General features: G+C 41.1%; 2 protein-coding genes across 2 annotated transcripts; one reads left to right on the top strand and one right to left on the bottom strand.

Moving 5' to 3' along the window:
- Positions 1 to 3,670: 3,670 nt before the first annotated feature.
- Positions 3,671 to 10,992, bottom strand: fbxo42 (F-box protein 42). Its single transcript, XM_022193984.2, has 10 exons — positions 10,796 to 10,992; positions 9,575 to 9,854; positions 8,929 to 9,045; positions 8,096 to 8,230; positions 7,323 to 7,476; positions 7,078 to 7,188; positions 5,961 to 6,057; positions 5,696 to 5,752; positions 5,451 to 5,567; positions 3,671 to 5,356 (listed from the first exon to the last, which is right to left on the bottom strand). The coding sequence occupies exons 2-10, from the start codon at positions 9,846 to 9,848 to the stop codon at positions 4,295 to 4,297; spliced, it is 2,124 nt and encodes a 707-aa protein (XP_022049676.1). The 5' UTR covers positions 9,849 to 9,854; positions 10,796 to 10,992; the 3' UTR covers positions 3,671 to 4,294.
- A 3,491-nt stretch (positions 10,993 to 14,483) lies between these two features.
- On the top strand, positions 14,484 to 18,280 carry LOC110951069 (SUZ domain-containing protein 1-like). The gene is made up of 4 exons (XM_022193983.2): positions 14,484 to 15,117; positions 16,098 to 16,147; positions 16,261 to 16,530; positions 16,659 to 18,280. The coding sequence occupies exons 1-4, from the start codon at positions 15,067 to 15,069 to the stop codon at positions 16,768 to 16,770; spliced, it is 483 nt and encodes a 160-aa protein (XP_022049675.1). The 5' UTR covers positions 14,484 to 15,066; the 3' UTR covers positions 16,771 to 18,280.
- The last annotated feature ends 1,250 nt before the right edge of the window (positions 18,281 to 19,530 follow it).

Genomic DNA, 19,530 nt, shown 5'->3' on the forward strand with positions numbered 1-19,530 from the left:
TGATGAAGAGGAAACATCAGCTCTACCTGATGAAGAGGAAACATCAGCACTACCTGATGAAGAGGAAACATCAGCTCTACCTGATGAAGAGGAAACATCAGCTCTACCTGATGAAGAGGAAACATCAGGTCTATCTGATGGCAGGAGGAGGAGCTGCTGACGCTATAATGTCTGTAAGTATCTAATTGGTAGTTTGAAATAAAGGAGCTGCTGCTGTGTGTGTGTGTGTGTGCGTGTGCGCGCGTGTGTGCGCGTGTGCGTGTGTACGCGTGGACGTGTGAGTGCACGCGCACATATATGAGAACCTGACCTGGCTTTGGTTTATGAGGTTGGAGTATACCCACTAGAAAAAACTAGACTACACCACTGGTTATGACTGTCATTACTGTGTACACGACTTGCTTTGATTTAGAGTTAGGGGAAGTGCAGTGGGGGCAGGCAATACAATGAAAGTCAGTCTGTCTATGCCTGCCAGCGCAGGAGCTTTATTGTGATGGGCAGGAGCTTTATTGTGCACCGGTGGGCTCTGAAACCCCGCCCACCAATGAAACGAAATATGGAGTCGTATTTTCATTTTGGGGGTGAAAACGAAAAAACCAAAAAACCAACCGTTTCCTCTTTTTTTGTTTTTTGTTCAAAACGAAAAAACGAAAAAACGAACCGTTTTCTGTTTTTTTTTGTTTTTTGCTCAAAATGAAAAAACGAAAAAACGGCTTGATTTTTTGTTTCTGCTTGTGTCTTTTACAGCCAGGAATCAAACGGATAAAACGTACCTTGTCCCGTGTCCTAACAGTTTTGGTTACAAACATTGTTCTGATAGTTTGTGTAGACACAATAATGGTGGCAATTGCATCAACTCGTTTTTCTGTGTAATTTAAAATCCAATTTCTGCATTAATTGATTTAAAATTAAATCCAAGTTGATGTAACTTATTAAAATTGGATTGTTAACTAAATTTCCCCCCTTTTCTACCTGTTTAACATAATTTATTAAAATGTCCCATCTTTAAAACTTGTGTTCAGAACTATGGTAATTAGGACAGATAATTTATAAATAACTTGCATAGAAATACTACTTGGAACAACATCTTTTTAAAAATTAATAATCAACTTAAAAGCTTGTGTTTATTCAACCAATCATCAAGTACACTGATCAGACATAACATTATGACATTATGACTGGCGGGCTAAAAAAATCAGATGTTAAACATCTTGTGACCTGCTCCAGGAATAATTTTATTTCTTGTTGCTGTGCATTTTCTATTTCAATATTTTGAAATAGAAAAGGTACAACTTGGACGCCCTCATCATCAACAGTGGGATCAGTACACTTGGACTCGGGGTGCTGCTGGCCAAACACGGAAAGAAAGTCTTGGTTCTGGAGTAGCAGCACGACTTTAAGGCTTTGAGTTTGATGTTGGTGAGAAGAGCTGCTTGTGTCCCTTGAACCAATTTGAAAATTAAAATTGACAAAATGCCTTGACAATTGAAGTTTTGGAGGAGTTTTGGGGACCATTTTTCCTGTATCAAAGTCCTCTCTATTCAGTGCTGGCAGTCACTCCGTCTGCCTTCGTTTCTCAGAAATCCACTCCATTGGGGAGCTGTTGGACCACACGCTGTTTCGCTGCACATTGGACCAGATGGTAGATGGACAGCTGCAGTGGGAGCCTCTGGACAACTTGTTTGACCACATGGCTCTGGGACCTCCAGAGAACCTCCAGCAGTACCCCATCTGCAGCAGCAGGGCTTGCTTACCTTAGGAGCTGAAGAAGGGTGTCCCTGGAGAGGAGGAGGCCATCGACGGTACATGAAGATGGTAAAGGTAGGAACCTGTCGCATCACAGTTCAGTTTGTGATCAAATGTCTGCAGCCTCAACAGTATAAACATATCTGACAGTAGTTTAAACTTCCATTAAACACAATTAAAAAACATATTTATATAGTTTAAAAGCTTCAATCTGCTAAATCTTTGGCCAGGGCTGTCTGGAGATGGACCAAACAGACAGAGACAGAATTCCAGGTCTTCTTTGATTGCAGCTACAGGTTTTATGGAAGTTTTCCCATTTTCAATGTTAAATCTCAATTAGAGTGTGTATGTGCAAAGTTCTCATTATGTTGCCTTTTAATTAATGTTTTTAGCAAAACATCCACTAGAGGCTGCTCCTCTACAAAGTACAGCTAGCCTACTCTAAACACCTCAGAATGTACAGATCAGATGTAACAACTGAGGTTTCAATAAAGTCCATTCGTTATGTTGGCAGCAGCAGCTGACATAAACACCTCACAAAAAGGTCTTCAGGTAGCTGCTCTGGAGCTTTTGTCATCTGTTTGAATTTATGTGATTTAAATTCCATTTTAAACCACAAAACAGCATTTTTCTCACAAATTCAGACAGAATATTCATGTGTATAATAATATTCCAAACGGCATATTCATGTTGCTAAAGCAGAAATCATATTTTCTTTCATCTTTGGCCTCATGACCACTTTTTCAATTTTACAGGGGGCGCTATGGAGCCATTTTTCCCACACACACACGCAACTCCCATAAAATACCAAATTTTTTGCCAATCCTGATGTGCACGTAAAGTTTGACATGTTTTGGGGTATGCTTAGGCCATCAAAGTGGACTTTGAAAAGAGTGAAGAAGAAAAAGAAATCCTAGGGTTTCAGTAGGGTCCTTCTTCACCGCCGGTGCTCGGACCCTAAAAAAAACAACCACCAATAGTCATCTGAATAGTGACAGATCTCAGTGATAATCCACTGATCACACTTCTGTCCTGTAAGCCTATGATTTGCCCGCTGATCAAAGAAAGAGCAGGATGGCTGTGAACCCTGATATTACCATTAAATTTTATTTAGCCTGAACTTTGGTTGCAAATCAAAAATTTTGGGGCTTAATTATTTTCTGCGTTACTCTTTTTGTACACAAATGCATTGAAAGGTTTGAATTGGTAAAAAATTATCAAACTAAGATCCTTGAAATTAATGTTTTTGTGAATTTACCCAATCAAACTTTGGAAAAGTGAATTGAAACAACAATGTAGATGATTGTTATTCACTTCAGCTATCAGTAGTTTTAATATTGTAGCTGACTGGTGTTAATTATTTAAATTCACAAGCATTTAAAGAATAAGTGTTAAAATTTCACATCAAACTTTTGCACATATTCTAAAATTCAACTTGTATCTTGTCTGTGCTTTCATACTTATCTAGGTTAGTGTTAAAGTATGAAGTTTATTTCAATTCACTGACAACAGGGAAACTTCCATGTGCTGATGTGATTGTGTCATCTGTTCTGTAATGATGTTGTGTTAGTGCACTTACATTGTCTGTGGTGGATGTTCACTGCTGTTCCAGATTAATTGTTTCCACTGTGCATGTTTTAGTTGACATGATGCTTGTTTCTTTACAGTTTTGTTTGGTTTCTCCTGTAAATTTTTTTAAAATCCTGTTTCTTTAATGTCGTTTCACAGCTACTTTAACATCTGGCCAGGAGACAACAGCTGATAATTAACTGTTTGACCAAGACTAGCACATTCACAGCGATGCCGCTTAATGTATGTTGTCCCTGGAAAAACATTGATTAAATAAATTCAAGCTCAATACAACCACTAACTGACAGCAAAAGCAGCAACTTTTAGTAGATAACAAACAAGAATTTTAAGATGCTGACGGAGCAGACATGGAGGCCTTTATTGTTGTTTAACTATGTTTATAGTACAGTGCCACATCTCTCAGCCACCATGGCCCCCGACACACATTACTCAACAACTTTTAACCACCACCGTGCACACACAAACACACACTCACACTGTTTTCAATGTAAACATTGCAGGCTTAAAGAGTGATACAAAAAGCAAGGTAGTTGTCAACCGTTTCTGACAACAGCATCCGCTCTTCCAGAGTTCCTCTTTTCAAGAGTTCAGAGGAGGGTGACAGAAAAACAGAAATGTTACCGTTTGGTTGTTCACCTTTTGGTTAACAACCAAAGTCCAGCTCTGTCTAATCACTGAGGTCACAAACACACACACATACCTACACGCACGCACGCACACACACAGTCAAGATTTCACATTCAAGCAAAGGTTTTTTATCAAAGTGTACTTAAAGTGTTTTCTTTTGAATGCTTGCAGTAGGCAGAAGGGAGAATAGTGAATTTCTGAAGTGAAACATCTAGTAATGATTACGTTCTTTTCTCATCATCCTTCCTACATGAAAAAGGCCTTGTGTGTCAGTTCCCTTGTGTGGTCACAGGGCGGAGCGTCCGTCTCCACAAACCCACCTGGAGGTGCATTACCTTTTAGCGCGTACAAAGTACAAGGCGTTGGTTTTAGGGTAGTACTTCACATTCTGTTTTTTGTCCATGAGGCCCCCGAAAATGATGAGCTCTCCTCTGCCCTGTACCACGGTGTGAAGGCTGGTCTCTGGTGGCCCCGTAACCGCCGCGGGAGTCCCGTTCCCGTAAACTCTCCAGGACACCACGCCGGCAGATTTGGCCCGGGACACATCCAGCACGTACATCTGCATGGGCTTGCAGTTGAGTGACTGGTACAGCGGTTTTCCTACGTTCAGGCTCTGTGGAGGGTGATGGCCGAGACGCCGCGCAATAGGTGGGATCGCATGTCCGTCAGCTCCAGCAGCCTGTGGAGGGCTGGAGGACGATGACGGAGGGGTTCCTGGAGGGCCTGCTCCTCCTACACCGCCACCTCCTCCTCCTGGAGAAACTCCCTGTGTCTGAAGGGAAGACGAAGACGATGAAGACGGTAAAGATGAGGAAGATTTGTTTTTCACTGCCTCCAGCCCTCGTCGTAAGGCAGCGGGCGACACTGCTCCTGGGGGAGTGCATGGGGAGCCAGAGGGAGGTGTATGTAGGCCGTTGGTGCTAGGAACCTCAGGATGGTGAATAGTGGAGGGGGGAGACTCCCAACCATAGTCTGTGGCGGCAGGCAGGTGAGGGCGAGAGGGGGGAGATGCAGCCTGGGCAGGGCTGGTCCGAGGTGAAGGGGAGGATCCATTTAACAATGGAGGAAGTGGAGGAAGAGGAGGGCTGTCTGGGCCCTGTGAAGGTGACTGTTGCTGGGATGAGGATGGACTCCCATCTCTGGCACTTCCTCTCGCTGAAGGCCGAGGTCTCAGAGTGCCCCACCGACCGTTCACACAGGGAGCCTCTTCTACAGCTCCCAGAACAACACCAGCAGCCCCGCTCCGAACAGGAGACTGGGAGCGCAGGGAAGGCGGTTCAGGGCCCAGAGGAGCAGGTATGGCACTTATGGGGGAGGGCCGAGAGTTAAGACTTGGGCTGAGAGGTGCACGGCCAGATGGCGCCTGTGAGAAAACCACCACACACTGGCCCACCTTGTGATGAAAGAACAAGGTTGGAAACATTAGCTAGCACTGTTTACACATGCGTACACTCAGGACAGAACTGACTGCTAACTAACACACTTACCCTGCAGGCTGGGTGACACCACAACTCCGGGGCTCCATGGTCCTCGTTTTCCACCTGCAGCTGCTGCCATCTCCATGGTGGTGCATTCATGTGGAGGAGCCAGGCATCTTTAAGGAGCTTTAACACACAAGACAAAACAATATGTCAAAATACAGTCACATATACCCAACATTTGACAGCAGGGGTTTCAGACATTATCTTCTAATACTGGTAAAAGTAGTTTAAAAAAAAAAAAAAAAACTTACTGCATTAGGGCCACCACAGCCTCCCAATATGAGCAGCGTTTGGTCGTCAATCACGATCTAACAGAAAACATTTAGAACATCTCATTTAGTTCCACGTACAAAATATAAGTTGATGTTTCTGGGACAACAGTCACCTTGTAAATGCATTTAGAAATGAAAGCAGTCTTAACCTTAGCAACGCTTTTTAAATAATGAATTTACTACCCAGGACTGTAAAAGTAAGGACCTGATAATTGGTTTAGATTAAAAGATGAAGCCTTCTTACCTGTGACTGGCCTCCCCGCGGATGAGGTGATGGGCCAGATATGGGCGGTTTGGACCAGGACCACTGCTCCAGATCCAGAACCCAGACTTCATTACTCCTGATCAAAACAACAGAGGTGCAGCAACATCATTAGGGGTGACAGCGAAAGTTTTCATTTATCTATACACTCCTATCAACAATACAAAAAGCTGAAATGAATAATGATTTGCAATAAAATTGTGCAACGCGACCTTCAATATTACCCCTTAAAATCTGTCTACAGAGTCTGTGCGTTATGGGAAACAGTTAATCAAATATTAGTCATGATCACGATTTTGGCTTCCTGCGATTAAATAAACGTAATGTAGAGTGGCACGGATGTTCAAAATTCTCCGCTCATAGAAAGCCCATGTAAAATCATTTGGTTACCCCGTGCAGAAAACTGACATTAGACACAATATTTCACTGTTTTCTAAGTATTTTTTGGTTGCACATAACTCACCTGTCTGAATTATGTGCACTGCAGTAACTGTTTAAGTCTGGAGATTTTATGTGCTAAGCAGTCTAACTAGCATCTACTGCAGCCTGCATATGAGGCACTTCCAGAACATCTGTAATTTGCAGTGTCTATTTATAAGTAGATGTTCAGCAAGTGAGGTATTGTGGGAGCAGTTATATTTAATTTTGCCTTTAGGAGATGCACTCATGTGAAGAAGAACCCTGTTTTAAGTCTAACTTTAATCAAAGTTGAAAGACATGTATATTAGCAGGAATCCCCGTATAACATGGAAGTAAAAGCGATGCTGTTTGTTTAATTGTGAATGTGCACCATAAAACAATTTTGCCCTAAAATTAATGACTGACGACTGCAATAAATAATCATCTTAATATTGATCTTCATTTTCGCATCACCATGGAACCCTAACATGATCTTTAATTACAGTTTGTATAATGGCTTGTGATGATAAATGACGAGGTGAAGTTACACAACCCCAGTAAACCGGACACGCAAACATCTGTCACCTGAGAAATCTCTAACATTTTTATTGCCTACCAACAAGGAGAAACATCTTTGGACGCTAGATGTCTTCTCACGACTAGTGTACTTTTAATACAAAAATAAGTAAAACGTTCATACATTTGACGTGCTCCTAAAGATCCCCCGAACACGACCATGGTGTTTCCAATTACAGAGGAAGAGTGGCCAGCCATAGGTGGAGGTCCATGCGTTGTTACTATACAGTTCCACCTGAGACAATACAACGAAAAAATAAAACACAAAAGAGGAGAGAGAGGTGACGATGATTCAAAGGTAAAGTGACGTTTTAACTTGGCCATTATTTCTCATAACTAGACGCGCTAAGCCACTGAAATTCAACTCACCAGTTTTTTGAAGGAGAGTAGGTGTGGATCTCATCAAAAAACCTTTCCGGTTGGTGCAGAGGATAAGGGCTAGGGCGAGTCCATCCTCCAAAAAGCACCAACAGATCTTTGTGCATGACTAAAGTCGCTCCAGCTTTAGGAGATGGATAAGAGCCTGAAAAACAAATACACAGAAATGTCAAATTTTCTGGAAATGAGCACAGTGTTAATTGACTGAATGAATAAGTGATCTAAAATATAAACCCCAAAATATCTCAATACAGAAAATACATTTAGTTAATCCCTGAAGTTGACTTAAGTTGAAAATATTGCACACAGCAAAAACAGAAACACTTTTATATTCAACTTACATAAAAGTGATAAAAATATATCAAAACAACACACAAACATACATTTTCTGGTGCCCTAGAGGTTTCTGGTGAGCTAATTTCTCACTGCAGATGTCCTCTACATTGGTAAAATACACATAGTTCTCACTTTTAACATGCACTTTCATAACATGCACAACAAACGCTAAAGCCTGCAGTAATAAAATAACTTCACTTTAATTTCGTTGGAGCTTTTGTTTTGTTCTAAAACACCTCTGCAAGTACAACTGCGCTCAGCTGCTGCCATTAAAGCATCTGACTGCCGTATTCACAAATGTGATTCGTCCTCCCACAGTTCCTGTTATGTAAGCCCCATGTGAAGTTACTTGTTACCAGAGCTGCACGTCGTAAAAACAGCTCCGATTTGTATTTCCTGTTGGTCTCAACAGCTCGTAATATGCTCACCTGAGGCTAAAGGGCGGATCCACTCCTTACTGTTGAGGTCAAGTCTCCACAGATCGTTGAAGGCAGCGTTGCAGCTACTCTGAGTGCAGCCCCCAAACACATACATGGACTGATTTGAGTCATAATAACATGCACCTGCAACCCCCAAAGAAAGATAAATCAACCACAAATACACAGAGAAACAATACCCAGTGTTTTAGACAAAACGATAAGTAGAAGACATTTCCAAATCTGTATGCAGAACTGACTACAGTAAAGATAGCCTACTTTTCTCTATCAGTTGACCTTAACAATACAGTCAAGCTTGTCTAATACACATTTAAAGTATTACATAAATTAAAAGGTGATTTACACTACAGCAATTTAAGATAAAACTATAAATTAACTTTTATGACAATTAATTAGCAACTGTGTGTTTTTAAAGCTCAAAAGAAAAACTATCAAAGATTTCTGTTCAAAGTGTAAGCCAATAAAACAATGAGAGCATGAATTTGCGTTTCCTCCGTGACAATCTATTTTAAGAATTGCTGAAGTCTATCAGATAAAGTGTCTGATGTTGCTCTTTTCACAAATCACTTATCTTTCACAGAGCAGAAGCCATTTTATCTACTGTGAACTGAACTCATAGTCTCATCCACAGCTTTAATTACATCTAAACATTTATGGATTTTGATCCATAAGCTGGGGTGCTGAATAGTTAACTTATAGGATATGTATCCTTTACTTAGACACAACAAGCAATCAGCTTAGTGGGAAAGAGTGGTTTAACAGGGAACACCTTGTAATGTGCAACTCATTCTGACATGAAGGGTGGTAAAGAGACATATACTGACTGTGTGAAAAGCGCTGAGTGATAGGGGTTCCTGGATATGGATATGTGCGACTTTCCCACTGGATATTTCCCTCCTGGACAGCTCTCAAAAAACCATGGTAACACTGATAGGCAACACCTAGTTCAGAGAAAATACAAGAAAGTAACAGGGACAGAGAAAAAGAACTGCCACATGCAGTAAGTGGATACGATGACAATTGTGATCATATAATTGTGACCAAAGCCCTAAGATGATCCGTAGGATTCATGTCTACCATACTTTGTTTTTATCCATGTGTGGTAACACAGTTTGTACACCGACATGTGACTGAAGTTACATCACCTCAGTAAATCATAAACTCCATCACATGGTACCTGAGAAATATATAACATGTTATCTGAGGTGAAGCACCTTTGCAAATTAGCATCATCAATGGTGTATATTTTAACAAAAATTTACAAATGCCACCTCTAACAAATGTTGCTCTGTTTTGCATATATGTACTGAGCAGATGTAAATAAGCTGCTGCATCTTAAACTTTTAATATCAAGTGTTTTAAACTACAAAATCACTGTTCTGCTCATAGTGAGATGTGCACACAAGCCCGCAGTGCAGTCCACCTTCAAAAGCAGTTTTACACAAGATTATGCAGACATGAGAGGCATACCTTTAATGAGACGATACCACTGCTTACATACAAGCGCAGCAGTCTTGTGCTCCTGGTAAGGTGAGAGGAAGGACAGAATATATTCAAGAACTTCCTCTGGCAACTCCACCATTGTTCTCCCCTCTCCTTTGGCACAGCTGTCCATGTTCCCTTCTTGTCGACAGGACCCCATCTTTGTCTCCTCTTCCTCTGTTATCCCAGCAGGCTCTGTACTATCGTCCTCTGTATCCATGGCAACAAAGTATCCATCTTCATTGTCAGGGGAGCGGGACATTATTGTCTGCAGAGACATGGAGAGACACGCTAGTAATACATACACTGATCATGAGGATGTTCACCATATGCTGGACTTAGCCAAACTACAGCACTGATAAGAATCAATCATCATGTCATTCCTGAAGTTTATGCTAAATTCCTGCATTTGAAATATAATCAGGATGTCGTCTCACACAAACCTGGAAGAGATTTGGTACTACCTAGGAAAACCAAAGACACTGCAAAACTCTGATCAACATTAATTTATGGGGCATTTAGCGCTCAGCAAGCTTAACTGCCAAATCCATTGTTTAGAACGGGTGGTGCCCTTTCTTTAAAGTGAGCAGCTGGCCCCTCCACAGAGCACGTCCCTCTTATATCATTAGCTTCGTCTAACTAGCTCACGTTAGCCACCATATAATAAATGAAATGCTGGGTTCCTAATTACCACCTAAGGCTAGCTAACGCTGTGTATGATCATGAACCAAAGTTGTCGGATTTCTAAATGAGGAGTTGCTTTTACTACAAATCACAATACCACTGACTAACCGACCCGCACACGTTCATGAATTTGATCATGAAAGAATATATGCTAGCACTGGCTAACGCTAGCTAACTTATCATGAGCATCCAAGCTAACGTTAGCTAACATCAATGAATCTCAACGTAACGGTTTACAGCTGCAGGATTCTTTAAAATACATTCGCTCGACGAAGTATGAATACACCTCACTTCTTAACTTTCACACAGACACCTTTCAGCTCAACAACCTCATCTAACGTTACACCCTGCTGGCTAACAAGCTAGCTGCTATCTTCAGTCCTGTCTGCTGTTCATAATCTTTGCTAACGTTAGCTTCACCGGAGGCTGTGTGCTCTGCTCCCCTAATGTCAGACTATGTGTCAGGGTTTCCCCCCTGAAAATGCTGTCAGTTTCACTCCGTAATCGCTGAATACTTGTTAATACCGATGTTTCAGACGTCTTCTTTTCAGGGTTCTGAGCGTGTATCGTTCCTGTCCTCCTGCCCAGTATCAGCTCCGGAGATTCCTCTGCAGCCTCCAAACAGTCGCCATCTTCCGCTTTATAACCAGCGTCCTCCGCAGCACAGCGACGCTCCAGCAGCCGCCGACCGTCTGAAGGTACCAGGGTGGGTCCTCAGCCCCGAGCACTGCGCCCCCAGCTGCCGTGGGCCACCTACCGAATGTGTTAGCCTGTGGATATGGGGATTATCTTAAAACCATTCTTAAATATACACTATGCACACAATTCTGTAATGCAGTCCGAAAAAAATCAAACATGAAGTCAGTTTTGGAATGTGTGATACTACAGAAGTGAGGAGGCTACACTTGTGATTTTGAACTGTATCACCTCCTAATAACTGTGATAACAGAAGGGTTTTTAGTGTTATGTAAGATAAATTTTAAAAAACGGCATATTTACAATATACAAAATACATACCCACCAGTAGAAACCTAATGCAGCAAAAGTCAGTACACGCTTCATGACTGAGATTTCAATCTTTGATTTTTTCTTTAATTCTTAATGTACAGTATGTCCATCTACATTTTTGATGACAGACTTAATTCTTGCCTATAGTGTTGCACAAAGTCCTAAAGAGATGTTCTTCCATTGTTCAGAGACTATTTTTGCTTTGCTGAAGGGGTTGTGTTGCTCACACTTCTCTCTAAAATACCTCAAAGGTCTTCTACTGGATTCAAGTCAGACAGCTTACTTGGTCATGTCATAGTATTCACTTCTTTGTCCTTTAGAAACTCTTCTGTGATTTTGGCAGTGTGTTTTAGATCGCTATCATACTGAAATATTCCTCTTTTGCCAAGCTTCTGTGCACTGGGAGTCATCTAGTCAGCCAGTATTTTGATATGTCCACAGTTATTGACGGTAACATCTGTAAATGTCACTTTTTGCACTCATGCAGCCCCATATCAGCACACTGCCACCTCCGTGCTTCACTTTCACTGTTGTTGTCATGGCCAGGTTCATTCATACCAAACATCCTATCTGAGCCTTATTATCATGTTTTGAGTCTTGTCTGACCAAAGAATGTGCCCACAAACATCCACCACTCTTCTTTTCATGTTTTTCAGCATTATTTTAATCTTGCAGTTTTGAACCACACAACAAGCAAGGATGTTTTTCCTTTACACTGTCAATAGATGCATTGTCCTTCACACTGTCTGAGCTGTCACAAAAACTCTGATTTCATATTATTAACCACTTGACCTGGTCTGAAGCGCCTGACCATCTGTTTTCCAGAGCTATGTTGTTCATGGAGTGCATTGTGCATGGTGTCATTCAGTTCTGATTAGTGATATTGTGGCTCTTTCTACACCTTCTGATTATTGCTGCAACTGTGTTTCAACTTTTAGTCGACCACCAATCTCTCTGTATCATTTTCCATCTTTGTGAAGTTTCACAAATTTTTCAATTTCTCTGGCAATTCTTGTCCACGTGCATGTATTTATGATGAATACATGCAAATAGACATAGACTATAAGTCCAAAACAGAGAGCTTTTGGTGCTCACAAGTCACTTTATAACCTTGCCCATGCATTTAGGCTAATTAAAAATTCACAGATGTGCTCAATTTTATTTCACAGGTTTTTAAAACTAGTGTGTTCCCTCTTGTTCCAGTAAGTTTTTGTATTTTCAATATCATCTTGTAAATGTGTTTATTTTTGATTGTTGTTAGGCTTGTCCGTATTTAGTCTGTTTTGGTTGCTTAATACGCTGCACAATACACTGCGCTGCGGAATACACAGAGAAAAGCTGCAGTGTCTTGCAGCTTACTCTTGCATACTCTAGTTCTAGCCTAACATTCATAGCTTCCACCATAATTTTTATTCATGCTAAATTTACTATGACGTATACATTACATTTGTTCAGTATTATTTGCTGTTAACATGCATAAGTTTGCTGTTGGAAAAAGACCAAATTCTGCTTCTCTGCACGCTAGTGATGTCAAAAATGTATAGGAGTGTAAAAAAATGCATCTTTTATTCTACAAACAGTAAAATAAGAAAACACCATCTCTATGCAAAGAAAGACAAAGAAACAATTGCTGCAGTTTTGACAGCTGGAACACTAGCCGGTTAAGTGTTACATTGTTTTTACTCTGTGTATTTAAGATTGTGCTTCTCACAGAAATATTTTTCACTTACACAGCTGTTATTAATAACACACTAAGTGACAATAGTGGAACAACAAGCCAGCATGCTCAATACCCAGACACTAACTACACTGGATGCAACACATCATTAATTGTACGATTATTTTTATATGTATATATCTTTTACTTTTGCATTAGCTTTAAATTTCTACACATACTTTTTTTATCCTTCATAAAATGTTTTGACTTGTCAATGTTTACTGTTATGCACCAACATCACAACAATTTATTCATATTTGAAAACTTATTTGGCCATAAAATGTATTCTGCTTCTGAAAAATGGGGGGCAAAAAGTTTGGGTAAACGGAACATTCTGGTGATAAATGAGCCTCAGCTATTAGTGTCATTGTATGTCCTATATCCTCCAGGACATTAAAGGGAAATAATACTGAAAAGTAAGGGGCCATAACTAGCAATGCAAGTATCTCTTTTTTCACAAGTTTATTCTGATATTTATGTTGTTTGTAACAGGTGAGAAACTATAGACCTTCAGCAATTGTGCTCAACTGCTGTATGGAGCAGAATTCTGGAGAATGACGGAAGCAGATCTTTTCAAGCTTCGATCCTTCCACACCACGTCTCCGGCGAATTCAAAGAATATTTTGGCCCGAAAAGATTTCCAATGAAGAACTGCTAAGGAAATGCCGACAAGACATGGGCACCATCATCACAAGGCGACGATGGAAATGGATTGGACACACACTCCGTAAAGACCCACAGTCAATCACAAGAACAGCACTGCACTGGACCCCAGATGGCAAAAGAAAGAGAGGAAGACCAAGAACAACATGGAGAAGAACAGTAGAGGGTGAGATGGAGGCCATGCAGCACTCTTGGAGTTCATTGACAAGGCTGGCCCAGGACAGGCAGAAGTGGAGGAACTTTGTTGCTGCCCTACACACCACTTGGTGTAAAGGATGATGATGATGATGATGATGATGAATTGTGCTCAGTTGTATAGTGGTAAAATAGGGCTACATAAATATTTTTATTAACATTTTTTGGGGCAAATGAATACATAATACTGGTCAGATCAGAAGCAATTTTATCTGTAAAACACAGTGCTCATACTGTAATCCAGATCTGAGAATAACACGATAAAAGCGCATAAAAACACTGCGATGCTGAGACCTAAAAACAACTGAAAATGACTGGCTGTCATGCTGCGTTCAAGTTCCGACGTTCATTTCTACACGCAACCGCTAGTTACAAATGAGCAAGTTTTGTATGGTGCTAATGTCACCAAACTGTCAGGCTGTATTCTGAATAATAGATTATTTCTGTATCTATGTCATAGTCCTACCCTCGTAGCTAATAGCCCTCAGCAGAAAAAAAACCCATTATTTTTGTTCTGTGATCAACACTTGAACAGCCCGATTGTGTGTTTCTCGGTGCCCGGTGCTACTCATGAAGGCACCTTAACGTTATCCCCGAGCAGTCTCCAACTCCTGTAAAAACACCAGCACAGTAGGGGGGCTGTTTCACTCAGAGGCAAACATAGTACATTAGAACAACGAAATTAGCTTAATTGAAGTATTGCAGTGAACTTGTGGTAACTTCTTGTCAGTCTACTGGAGGCTCAGACGGTTGACGCTACCTGTCGAAGCTAACGTTATAACGTCATTTCCCTTCATCCTATGTTAACCACGGTTAAACTTGAGTGGTGTAGCTTAGCTAAGTGTTGAACCCCAGCTCGCACAGCCGTGGACTGGTATTATATATGTTCATATAGTGGGCATTTATTGATTCTCCGTCTGAGCAGCAGTGATCAGGGTTAATTTACGGAGGTGGTGGACGTGACGCTAAATTTAAAGAAACAGACAGCCGGAGGGGGTTGCCCTGAGTACAGCTCTAAGCTAGCAGGCTAACACGCGCCCAAGGAAAGCTTTGCAAATTTGTTCATTCAGTCTTCGTCTGACCGCAAAATCCCGTGAGACTGAGCCCTCCATCGGTGTAAGAGAGCTCTGTCCACCGTCCCATGCTCTCTGCGTGGATGGGATATAGTTAGCCGGTGGAGCGAAGAGGCAGCCAGCCAGCAGTCCTGTTCAACATGGAGGATGAAGAGGTTGCAGAGAGCTGGGAGGAGGCAGCGGACAGCGGGGTGAGAAACACTGACGCTGTAAACATGCTTTGCTATAAGAACATATTTCAGTTTGACAGTGAAGTTAACACCTTGCAAGAGCCCGTAATGGTATTCTAGCAACCGGTGCTTAAAATAGAAACAGGGGTTTTCCTTGTTATTTCGGTTTGGTTTCTGGCTTCCTGGCTCAGTCCTGCAGGCCCCGCTGTCCCATACCGACCTGGGACCGAGTCTGCCTTCGTGTCATTTCATTTGCAGAACAGAATGAATGTATTTTAGTGGAAAAAACGAGTAACATCCATGAAGAAACGATATTTTTACATGTTTTTTTCCCCTATAATACTTCATTGTTTAGACACGCCCATTGCGGAAATGACAGGCTACACCGAGGTGAATCATTACAGTATCATAACAGTGTTCAGGATTAGTGATTTTCTGCCAGTATAATCAAACCAGCTGGATGGGATTATGGCAAACTGTTAACTTTAAGCTTTCTGTCGCAAGATTTCTCCCAGAACACACATATTTCACCTATTCTTCTTCTTTTGGATTTAGTACTGCTGCTATTTATTTATTTATTTACTGTTGTGGATTAGATGTGATCATGCTAACAAAAAGCTAAAACAGATGCATAGCTACTACTGAAATCAAATCAAGTCTCCACAAAGGAGTGTGTTGCAGCATTGCTCTTCACAATGTGTTGCCATGTGCAACACACAGCAAATTTGTGTGAACTTCGTACGTCACACACTGTTGTGGTCACTAAGAGTAACAATAGAGTAAATGTAGTAAGTAAATTCATATGTAACAACCTTTAGAGGTTATTGGTTTATGACGATTTGATTATGTCATAACATCTTTTTCTCGTAGGTTTTCTTAGAAACCAACATGGAAGTTGCAAACTTGTTTGTTATACAGGTGGATGTAACAGATATGAATGTGTTGGACAGCAGTAGAAATGGAACTGATTATTGTATGTATGTATGTATTTGTTCCTTCAGGAAATCGAGAGAAGACTTGAAGCGAAGCTTAAAATAAATCAGGAAGCAAAGTGAGAAATTCCAAAATTTATCAAATTTTCAGTAAATCAGTACCACTTTTTAATTCATTAGTTGTTTTTTTTTTCAATAAATACCTACCGCTCACACTATCTTACCTTTGCAGGAAAGCCAGTTTGAAATCTGGTGGTTCACCTGTGCGAACAGCCATTGTAATCCAGGATGACTCGCTGCCTGCAGCGCCCCCACCACAAATTCGAATTTTAAAGCGTCCTACCAATAACGGTACCACAGGAAACCCTGCATCCTCGTCTCGTCCCTCTCAGCAGATGAAGTCTTTGGCCCAGCGTGAGGCAGAGTATGCAGAAGCAAGACGAAGGATCTTGGGTAGTGCTTCTTCAGAAGAAACGCCTCAGGACAACCCATCCCAGGACAGGTAAGACATGAAGTTACCAAAGGCAACAAAAAAAATGTAATTGTCATTGTTGTAGAAATGTAGAATAAATATATTAAATGAAAAACATTGTTATGTAATTTGTTTTTAATTTCTCCTCTTACCATCAGGACAGTTCGTACGAGTACGCAGCAACCATTAGAACCAGTTCGTCCAAACAATCACGTGATCCGCCAGCCCACTGGCCCAGACGGCACCTCAGGCTTCCGACTCTGCAGATAAACAGGAGCTGCAAGGAAATGGCTGCCTCGCTGAGGAGGCGTGAAAGGTGGCAGTAAAAGGGGTTGTTTGTAGTATGAAGAGCAGAGTGGTGGGATGACAGACTTTAGAAAATTTGACAGACATTAGAAATATGAAGCTGTAGCATGGATTTAGATGAACTCCTCCACCCTCTCTCTACTCTGCTTACTGGTGTGGTCTTTGCCTCTTGCCTTGTCTTTTCCCTCAGTGGAACCTTGCAAGGGGCTGGCAGAGATCATCCAAAGATCTGAAACCCCTTCTGTTCCACACCGTGAACAGGCGTTTGCCTCACATCCCTACACACTGTGATACTCTGATGTACCATGAGGTGCCCTATGATTTTCAGTCTGATTGGCCAGCCGAGTGCCAGGGCATCAGGTGTCTGTCTCCTCAGGGAGAAAAAGAAGAGCTTGTGAATCTGTGAGAATTCCCCAGAGACATGCAAGCAAACGAGCTGGCCTTTCCACCGATGGAGAGTGGATCTTGGCTAGGTGTCCACCGGGAGGCTGGCCTTTGTTTGTTGTGTTCAGTGGAAATACAGTGCTGGGAGTTTATTGTGTGTACAACAGATTTATGGGAGGTGATAAAAGTTGTACTGATTGAGCCTTCTGAGTTAAAGTGCACTGTGCCCAATAATGTGTTTCAATACTGTAGTAGACAGTGGTGGCAGTGGCCCAGACCAGAACTCTCTACAGTCCACAGGCCTCTGTTTGGCTCTGGTGGCTGCAAGAGAAATGCCCGGTGGGCACACAGCCTGTGGCCAAAGATGACATGGTAGATGCAAAGGACGTTGTCACTAAATCTAAGCTTTTTCGAGCAATAATAAAGAAATGACTCCCTGGATTTTTTTTAGACATATTGCTGTGTTTTGTTTTACAAATTTTTACATTGTTTCTTTTTCTCAAACATAGTATGTTTAAGTCAGGAGATCAGTAGTGTGTAAGAGACTAGATTCTATAGTCTGCATCGGAAATTTTATTGGTAGTGTCATATAGAATTTTATTGAATTTGCAAACATCAAGAATTGAAAGCCTAAAGTTATTGTGCATAAATTTCCCTGTGTGTGTTGCCTTGCTGTTTCTAATCAGAATACCTACGTTGGAACTTCTCTTACAGCCAGCTGCACTGCATCTGTTTGGAAAAGCTAATTTTGGTGTGTTTTTGCACCAGCTGCAGTATGTTGACCAATAGCGTGCTATTAAAATGATGGTTTGTAAGTTAGTTAGAAGTAACTGTTTCATGTCCAGCGCGGTGGAGGATATAATCTGTTGTTTCATGTTGGCAAATATTCTGCCAGGGTCAGGGAAATTTGTGATGAAAATTATATAAAATAATACTGGAAAAGCTTTTAATCGATGGCCTCTAGAACGAAGCCACTCTCCACTGCCTGGTTTTGATGAATGTCTTGTGCATTTTTTTCAGTATTGTCTCTTTGTCTGCCACCAATTGAAAACAGGAGTTTGCAAACCATAAAATCAGTAATATAATCAAGTACCAGAGTTACCAGTATTGATCATTGGTATCACAACAAATGAAACTGCAGAAGGGTTTGAACCTTTTGACACTTTTATGCCTTAAATCATAAATGATCCCTGGTTACCAACGTTCACTTTCCACTTGGCAGTGCTGTTTAGTCTTAGTGCTTTTTATGTGCTCCTTGTAGGTTTATTATTTCTATATGCTGCATAATTGAGGCACAGTTTATGGCTGCACTCAGCAAGAGCTTAGGCTAATAAAGAAATACACTCAGTGAGGGTGCCTTTATGCTTTTCTTACTGAATCGCTCCATGACTGTGCTTTAACTATGTTTTCAGTTGTCAGTAATATTTACAGTAAGTGTAAGAACTGACACCACAATTATCAGTAAAATGCATTAAACCTATCACATAGATAAAAGTGCAGCATTTATGCTACCTATTTCCACCCCTGTAGCAGCTTAAAATTCTATATTAAAGGTCATCTTTGTGTTTTTGTTTTATGAGATAATATCTGCTGTTAGGAGTGACATGCAAATTAGTCAACTAGATTTGGACCTACACACGTGGACAAAATTGTTGGTACCCCTCAGTTAAAGAAGGAAAAACCCACAATTCTCACTGAAATCACTTGAAACTCACAAAAGTAACAATAAATAAAAATGTATTGAAAATTAAATAATCAAAATCAGCCATCACTTTTGAATTGTTGATTAACATAATTATTTAAAAAAACAAACTAATGAAATAGGGCTGGACAAAAATGATGGTACCCATAACTTAATATTTTGTTGCACAACCTTTTGAGGCAATCACTGCAATTAAACGATTTCTGTATTTGTCAATGAGCGTTCTGCAGCTGTCAACAGGTATTTTGGCCCACTCCTCATGAGCAAACAGCTCCAGTTGTCTCAGGTTTGATGGGTGTCTTCTCCAAATGGCATGTTTCAGCTCCTTCCACATATGTTCAATGGGATTCAGATCTGGGCTCATAGAAGGCCACTTTAGAATAGTCCAACGCTTTTCTCTCAGCCATTCTTGGGTGTTTTTGGCTGTGTGTTTTGGATCGTTGTCCTGTTGGAAGACCCATGACCTGCGACTGAGACCAAGCTTTCTGACACTAGGCAGCACATTTCTCTCCAGAATGCCTTGATAGTCTTCAGATTTCATCGTACCTTGCACACTTTCAAGACACCCTGTGCCAGATGCAGCAAAGCAGCCCCAAAACATTACTGAGCCTCCTCCATGTTTCACCGTAGGGACAGTG

Source organism: Acanthochromis polyacanthus, chromosome 5, assembly GCF_021347895.1.
Source record: "Acanthochromis polyacanthus isolate Apoly-LR-REF ecotype Palm Island chromosome 5, KAUST_Apoly_ChrSc, whole genome shotgun sequence".
Taxonomy (NCBI): domain Eukaryota; kingdom Metazoa; phylum Chordata; class Actinopteri; family Pomacentridae; genus Acanthochromis; species Acanthochromis polyacanthus.

Excerpts from the sequence above, each read along its gene's own strand:
- fbxo42 (XM_022193984.2), bottom strand. The coding sequence starts at position 9,848 with ATGTCCCGCTCCCCTGACAATGAAGATGGATACTTTGTTGCCATGGAT. Across the intron at positions 7,477-8,095 it reads GATCCGCCCTTTAGCCTCAG|GCTCTTATCCATCTCCTAAA; the intron begins GTGAGCATATTA and ends TTTGTTTTTCAG. Across the intron at positions 5,753-5,960 it reads CGCGGGGAGGCCAGTCACAG|ATCGTGATTGACGACCAAAC; the intron begins GTAAGAAGGCTT and ends GTTTTCTGTTAG.
- LOC110951069 (XM_022193983.2), top strand. The coding sequence starts at position 15,067 with ATGGAGGATGAAGAGGTTGCAGAGAGCTGGGAGGAGGCAGCGGACAGC. Across the intron at positions 16,148-16,260 it reads AAAATAAATCAGGAAGCAAA|GAAAGCCAGTTTGAAATCTG; the intron begins GTGAGAAATTCC and ends TTACCTTTGCAG. Across the intron at positions 16,531-16,658 it reads GACAACCCATCCCAGGACAG|GACAGTTCGTACGAGTACGC; the intron begins GTAAGACATGAA and ends TCTTACCATCAG.